We start from the raw sequence: 8,221 nt of genomic DNA on the forward strand, positions 1-8,221 counted from the left end.
ATGAGATGAAATAATTTGATCGTGTAGCAAAGTCATAATTATGAGATAAACGTCAAAATTGTGAGTCATAATTATGAAATGAAATAATTTGATCGTGTAGCAAAGTCATAATTATGAGATGAAAAGTCAAAATTATGACACTTAGCATAACTATGGGATAAAAAGTCTAAATTAAGGCATACTAAATCATAATTGTGACATAAAAAGTCTAAATTGTGAGTCATAATTATGATACAAAATTGTGTCATAATTAAGACATGAAAAGTCAAAATTATGGCAAACTAAGTTATAATTGTTCAAATTGTCAAAATTGTGAGTCATAATTGTGACTTTTGTGAGATAAAGATTCAAAATTGTGAGTAATAATAATGATATGAAAAGTCAAAATTATGACACAATTTGTCATAATTATGAGATAAAAGTCTGAATTATGGCATACTAAGTCATAATTGTAAGATAAAAAGCCAAAATGATGGTATACTAAGTCATAATTGTGAGCCATAATTATGAGATAAAGTCAAAACTGTGAGTCATAAGGAGATGAAAAGTCAAAATTGTGAGTTATAATTGTGAGATAAACCTCAAAATTGTGTCATAATTATGATATAAAAGTCTATCTTGTTAGATACTTGAGTCATAATGACAAAAAGTTGAAATTATGAGATAGTAAGTCATAATTATGAGATAAACATCAAAAGTCATATATGACCAAAGTCTACATTGTGAGTCATAATAATAACAAAAAAAGTCAAAATTATGATATACTAAGTCATTATGAGATAAGTCGAATTTATGAGCTAAAAAGTCATAATTATGACAAAAGTCTTGGTTATGGCATTAAAAACTTAAAAAGGCATAAAAAGTCCAAGCTATGAGATGGAACAATTTACTTTTATGTAGATTTTACATAAAGAAAATGTAGGTCAATTAAATATGTTTTTTCCCGTTATGACATATGACGTATATTAATATAATATATATATATATATATATATATATATATATATTAACGTATATTACATAAGCAGATTTCTCCCCCAGATGTCATTATCGCAATGTAATAAAAAAGTCATTTATTTTACTTTTTGTTTCGTTAATGAAAACATGTTTTCTTCTTATTCCAATTATTGCGCTTTAGAAATAAAGTTGACTTTCTGACTTGGCTTGTATGCATATTTAGTGTATATATATATATATATACAAGATACAGTATAGATTGTTTCGCAGCAGATTCACAATAGTAGCAAATTCAAATTATGCCGTAAACCAGTTCTTCTAACAAGCCAATAGTGTCATTATTCAGCTCAAGTCAGTCCAGTATTGATTTAGTTCAGTTCCATAACTGTGTAACATTCATCAGTTGTGCACATACTGTACATACAGTGTACACACACATCTGTGTGTAGTTTGGCGTGTAAGTGGCTAATCATTTGATGTGTGTGTGTATAGAGTTACTTCGCAAAAATACAATTTTTGGAAGTTTAAATAGTTCAATGAAGTGTTTGATTTTGCAAGAGATGTCTGATGTTTTGCATGTTGTGTGTGTATTTTGTGGTTTTGTGTGTAGAGTTTCAAGAAATGGAGCCATAGTTTCAGAAATTGTGTGTAAGCAATTTGAAAAAACTTTAATACAATTATATTTGTATTCTTTTTGAATGACTACAGAAATGACAATGAAATATCAGTATGTGTGTGTGTGTGTGTGTGTGTGTGTGTGTGTGTGTGTGTGTGTGTGTGTGTGTGTGTGTGTGTGTGTGTGTGTGTGTGTGTGTGTGTGTGTGTGTGTGTGTGTGTGTGTGTGCGTGTTTGTGTGTGTGTGTGTGTGTGTGTGTATGTGTGTGTGTGTGTGTGTGTGTGTGTGTGTGTGTGTGTGTGTGTGTGTGTGTGTGTGTGTGTGTGTGTGTGTGTGTGTGTGTGTGTGTGTGTGTGTGTGTAAATAGACACTGCCATCACTATTTCCACTATAAAATGGGAATGGGATTTTTGCATAACAGTAATGAATATTTGAGAGTATTGTGCCTTAAAATTTATTATGGGTGAAACAGGACCAGTGAAATATGAGACTCACTCATAAAGTAGTCCTTTGTAAAGTAACTTTATAGTGACTTTCGTCTGTTTAAATTTTTTTGTCCCCCTCCTTTAGCTCATATAGAAAGGCATAGGCTATTTATAATATACTTAGTCTATGTCTATATTATATATGTTATACTAACAGGCCGTTTTCAAATGGACAGATACGGAAATAATCTCCGCTTGTCATTAATAAATACCATTAGGTAGTTATAATTTTTAATATTATTGTTACCTTCACATTTCTGCACCCTACGAAACCAAGCAGCTTGCTTTTGCAACTGACGTTTTACGACGCAGGTTCGCGCGGTGAGACCATAGGTTTGCGACGTACTCGCTTGTTTTGCGGCAGGTCGCTGTCTGAACTTCAGAAGTCTCATAACAACAACACATGAGCCTGACATTTAGCAGTCAGTTATGATTAAAGTTATAACTATAAGCGATCACAACACAGGGTCTTAGCAGAGAAAATGGCAAGTATTTCCTCCTTCACTTTAACCCTGGCGTCATTCTGGAGCGTTTATCAAGTCATTTCATAGAAAATGAAAGGTAGCATTAGCGCATTGCTAACTGATAGTGACATTCAGTGCTGTTACTGACTGACTGCCTGAGCAAATCATTCATGTTTATAGTTATTTGAGAGATAGAATTACATTCAAGACCCGTATTTTCTTTGCTTTTTTAAACGTAGTATATGTTTAGTAAAACATGACATTTTTGCAGTCTGGTTGGACAACCATATCTGGTGTGATATTGTCTGATACTGTAAATTGGTGAGATATGATTATGATGCATGTAATCAATGTAGTGGATGAGAAATAATCTGTATATAAGGGATGCTTTATGATTGACGGGTCTGATGTGTGGTTGTTGCACTGAATAATGCAAATTGCCTCTCAATTAATGCAAATTGCTCAATCAAGGGTTATTGTTTTGTGTGTTTAGGCCAGTACCATGGTGGCCGTGGGCATTACCCTGGCAGCAGCAGGGTTTGCAGGTACGACTCCAGCGAAATATGATCAATTTACACAGGAACATTATACATTTCCATCTGTGCATTAATTAAGCCTGATTGTTTTCTATTCGGCCCACTTTCACAGGTCGCTATGCGATGCAAGCCATGAAACATATGGAGCCGCAAGTGAAACAAGCTCTGGAAGCATCCAAATCTGCAAGTTATATTTCTCACATTATGATCCATCCATACGTTATCTCTGTAAACTCATGCATATTGTATATGTGTGACAGGCTTTTGGTAGCGGATACTACAGAGGCGGTTTTGAACCAAAGATGAACAGGAGAGAAGCTTCCCTTATTCTTGGCGTCAGGTAGTCTGTGTTTTCATAAACAGTATCATATTCATCAACGAGGAAATTATCATATTATATACTACAATTGCTTGTTTTAAGTTGAGATATAGCCCGCGTTTATTTACACAAAAATAATACAACATTTTTTAAACATTAAAACTATGGTTATTATAGTTAACTAAACCCATACAACAACAAAAAATGCTACTTGAAATAAAATGTTAACTAAAAATAAAATATAAAAAACTTTTTTTTAATTTAATTTAACTTTGTTACTGAAATAACTAAAACTGAAATAGAAATTACTAAGAACTAAATAGACATTTTTTTAAAAAATACACTGCAAAATCACTAATTAATACTTAAACTAAAAATTTTAATTTTTAATTCCAATAATTTTTATACAAAAATAGTATGTTTTCTACTTACTGCTTTCCACCCTGTTAATATGTACCTAGTGTCACGCAAATGTCCACCCTGTTAGGCAAAATATCAAGAGAAAACAATTAAAACAATCAAAAACAATTAAAACTTTAAGATCAGTGATTCTAAAAAAGTGATTCCAGTTGTGTTGTGGACTCTGCTATTCTCATTGAACTAAAATAATTATTAACTTTATAGATAGTCATCATCCTTGGTGTGAACGGGCCTTTAATCTGCTCTCTGGGCCTTAAACATATGTTAATGTAGAGGTTAATAAATTCAAATGTAATTCCACCCTGTTTTTTACTTACCAGAATTTTTTACTTTACATCTCCACCATGTTAGGGTCCACCCTGTTACACATCCGTGTGGAATATATATATATATACACTCACCGGCCACTTTATTAGGTACCCCATGCTAGTAACGGGTTGGACCCCCTTTTGCCTTCAGAACTGCCTCAATTCTTCGTGGCATAGATTCAACAAGGTGCTGGAAGCATTCCTCAGGGAGTTTGGTCCATATTGACATGATGGCATCACACAGTTGCCGCAGATTTGTCGGCTGCACATCCATGATGCGAATCTCCCGTTCCACCACATCCCAAAGATGCTCTATTGGGTTGAGATCTGGTGACTGTGGAGGCCATTTTAGTACAGTGAACTCATTGTCATGTTCAAGAAACCAATTTGAAATGATTAGAGCTTTGTGACATGGTGCATTATCCTGCTGGAAGTAGCCATCAGAGAATGGGTACATGGTGGCCATAAAGGGATGGACATGGTCAGAAACAATGCTCAGGTAGGCCGTGGCATTTAAACGATGCCCAATTGGCACTAAGGGGCCTAAAGTGTGCCAGGAAAACATCCCCCACACCATTACACCACCACCACCAGCCTGCACAGTGGTAACAAGGCATGATGGTTCCATGTTCTCATTCTGTTTACGCCAAATTCTGACTCTAACATCTGAATGTCTCAACAGAAATCGAGACTCATCAGACCAGGCAACATTTTTCCAGTCTTCAACTGTTCAATTTTGGTGAGCTCTTGCAAATTGTAGCCTCTTTTTCCTATTTGTAGTGGAGATGAGTGGTACCCGGTGGAGTCTTCTGCTGTTGTAGCCCATCCGCCTCAAGGTTGTGCGTGTTGTGGCTTCACAAATGCTTTGCTGCATACCTCGGTTGTAACGAGTGGTTATTTCAGTCACTGTTGCCCTTCTATCAGCTCGAACCAGTCTGGCCATTCTCCTCTGACCTCTGGCATCAACAAGGCATTTCCGCCCACAGAACTGCCGCTCACTGGATGTTTTTTCTTTTTCGGACCATTCTCTGTAAACCCTAGAGATGGTTGTGCGTGAAAATCCCAGTAGATTAGCAGTTTCTGAAATACTCAGACCAGCCCTTCTGGCACCAACAATCATGCCACGTTCAAAGTCACTCAAATCAACTTTCTTCCCCATACTGATGCTCGGTTTGAACTGCAGGAGATTGTCTTGACCATGTCTACATGCCTAAATGCACTGAGTTGCCGCCATGTGATTGGCTGCTTAGAAATTAAGTGTTAACGAGCAGTTGGACAGGTGTACCTAATAAAGTGGCCGGTGAGTGTATATATATATATTACCGTGGTTGTTTTTACTAACGGTCATTCATTTGCGCTCGGATAATATCTACAACTGCCAAAGTTCAATTTTAAATGCTTCTTCAACCCTGTTATACCACATTTGAACGCAATTTTTGCATTACGCTGCACTGTTTTTCGTTGTTTTTTATGTAAACATGCGCTATACTGTACACACAAGGCCCATTCACATTAAGATTGATAACTATAACAATATATTTGCGTCCACGTTAACATCCTGTTTGTATAAGCACATGCTGCATTTGTCGTCTGCCACTTTAAATGCTTGGATGGATTGTGATTGGCTGTCAGCGATTTTATCGTTCATCAGCGGGAAAGAAAAAGACGTTCTGAAAGTGATTGGTGTGGTGTGGACGTTGCTATTAGAACAATTATTATAACTTTATAGTTATAGCTAACTATAAACACCAAAAACGATAAAGATAATATCTATATTAGCGTCCAACACACGATACCATTGGTTTATTATAAGCGCGTCGCAGTTTTATCGTCTGCCGCTTTAAATGCTCGCGCTCTTTAAACTGGGGCTGTCAATGTTTTTATAATTCATCAGCTGGGAAAAAACATTCGGAAAGTGATTCCAACGATATCGTCGTGATCGTTATAGTTGTGGCGTGGACTCAGAGAACTAGAATGATTGCTAAAACTTTAGTTAAACTTCTCATCCTTTGTGTGAACGGGCCTTTAATCTGCTTTCTGAGCCATAAACTTGATAGATGTTAATAAATGTAATTCAAATCATTTTGACCCATGTGCATTTCTTTAGGTTTTCATTCTCTTTCCTTTAGTCCTACCGCTAACAAAACCAAGATCACACAGGCACACAGAAAGCTGATGATTTTAAACCATCCTGACCGAGGTGAGACTTTCCCTAGGGGTTCATATTTTGTCATAACTTAATCATAACAGAAAAGAGTTGACTGAATTCCCCTGAGCTGTCGCTGTGGTTTCTTCGGCAGGTGGATCCCCGTATCTGGCCACAAAAATCAACGAGGCTAAAGATTTACTTGATGGACAAACAAAAAATTAATCTTCATCGGATGTTTGAACAAGCCACTTGAATTATTTCCTGATCATTAAACACCATGTTGTCATCTCCATCTGATCTCCTTTTTGAGCTGAATGTGGACCCAAATCAGATTCATTCCCTTTTGTTTAGGACAGTGTGAACAGCAAGATCACATTTAATCTGAATTCAGTTAATGGTGGGCCACTATCGTGTGTGTTTGACGTATGAAGCACGGCTCACACCAAACAACTTTCTGTTGGTCAACGCAGTGAATTCATGTAACCAGATTGAACCTGTTGTGAAATCACATTTAATCTGAATTCAGTTCCAATGTGGGCCACTATCGTCAGTGTGAACAGTCAAGTCAAAAGGTCAATTTGCCATCTTTTGTTCTGAAGTTTCAATGAGTAAATCAACAATATATACAATACTGTACAGCATAACCAGTGTAGTCCGGTTAATGAGCCAATGACTCCTATGAACCGGTTCTTTTAAATGACCAGTGTAGTCCGATTCATGAGCCAATGACTGCTATGAAACCGGTTCTTTTAAACTAACCAGTGTAGTCCGATTCATAAGCCAATGACTGCTATGAACCGGTTCTTTTAAATTAACCAGTGTAGTCCGATTCATGAGCCAATGACTCCTATGAACCGGTTCTTTTAAATGACCAGTGTAGTCCGATTCATGAGCCAATGACTGCTATGAACCGGTTCTTTTAAATTAACCAGTGTAGTCCGATTCATGAGCCAATGACTCCTATGAACCGGTTCTTTTAAATTAACCAGTGTAGTCCGATTCATGACCCAATGACTCCCATGAACCAGTTCTTTTAAATAACCAGTGTAGTCCGATTAATGAGCCAATGACTCCTATGAACCGGTTCTTTTAAATTAACCAGTGTAGTCCGATTCATAAGCCAATGACTCCTATGAACCGGTTCTTTTAAATTAACCAGTGTAGTCCGATTCATAAGCCAATGACTCCTATGAACCGGTTCTTTTAAATAACCAGTGTAGTCCGATTCATGAGCCAATGACTCCTATGAACCAGTTCTTTTAAATGAACCAGTGTAGTCCGATTCATAAGCCAATGACTCCTATGAACCGGTTCTTTTAAACTAACCAGTGTAGTCAGATTCATAAGCCAATGACTCCTATGAACCGGTTCTTTTAAATTAATCAGTGAAGTCCGATTCATAAGCCAATGACTCCTATGAACCGGTTCTTTTAAACTAACCAGTGTAGTCAGATTCATAAGCCAATGACTCCTATGAACCGGTTCTTTTAAATTAATCAGTGAAGTCCGATTCATGAGCCAATGACTCCCATGAACCGGTTCTTTTAAATGAACAAGTGTAGTCCGATTCATGAGCCGATGACTCCTATGAACCAGTTCTTTAAAATAACCAGTGTAGTCCGATTCATGAGCCAATGACTCCCATGAACCAGTTCTTTTAAATAACCAGTGTAGTCCGAATAATGAGCCAATGACTCCTATGAACCGGTTCTTTTAAATTAACCAGTGTAGTCCGATTCATGAGCCAATGACTCCCATGAACCAGTTCTTTCAAATAACCAGTGTAGTCCGATTAATGAGCCAATGACTCCTATGAACCGGTTCTTTTAAATGACCAGTGTAGTCCGATTCATGAGCCAATGACTGCTATGAACCGGTTCTTTTAAATTAACCAGTGTAGTCCGATTCATGAGCCAATGACTCCCATGAACCAGTTCTTTTAAATAACCAGTGTAGTCCGATTAATG

At 36.8% G+C, this 8,221-nt stretch overlaps 1 protein-coding gene across 1 annotated transcript; it reads left to right on the forward strand.

Annotated features, from left to right (window-relative positions):
* Positions 1 to 2,450: 2,450 nt before the first annotated feature.
* Positions 2,451 to 6,544, forward strand: dnajc19 (DnaJ (Hsp40) homolog, subfamily C, member 19). Its single transcript, XM_056261037.1, has 6 exons — positions 2,451 to 2,543; positions 3,016 to 3,067; positions 3,171 to 3,241; positions 3,319 to 3,398; positions 6,235 to 6,305; positions 6,406 to 6,544. The coding sequence occupies exons 1-6, from the start codon at positions 2,541 to 2,543 to the stop codon at positions 6,474 to 6,476; spliced, it is 348 nt and encodes a 115-aa protein (XP_056117012.1). The 5' UTR covers positions 2,451 to 2,540; the 3' UTR covers positions 6,477 to 6,544.
* The last annotated feature ends 1,677 nt before the right edge of the window (positions 6,545 to 8,221 follow it).

This window comes from Rhinichthys klamathensis, unplaced genomic scaffold, assembly GCF_029890125.1.
Source record: "Rhinichthys klamathensis goyatoka isolate OS25496 unplaced genomic scaffold, OSU_Roscu_1.1 h1tg000009l_1, whole genome shotgun sequence".
Lineage (NCBI taxonomy): Eukaryota > Metazoa > Chordata > Actinopteri > Cypriniformes > Leuciscidae > Rhinichthys > Rhinichthys klamathensis.

What these genes read in the sequence shown, in the direction of transcription:
- dnajc19 (XM_056261037.1), top strand. An exon ending in TCCCTTATTCTTGGCGTCAG is followed by an intron (nt 3,399 to 6,234) that starts GTAGTCTGTGTT and finishes TCTTTCCTTTAG; the next exon opens with TCCTACCGCTAACAAAACCA. An exon ending in TTTAAACCATCCTGACCGAG is followed by an intron (nt 6,306 to 6,405) that starts GTGAGACTTTCC and finishes TTTCTTCGGCAG; the next exon opens with GTGGATCCCCGTATCTGGCC.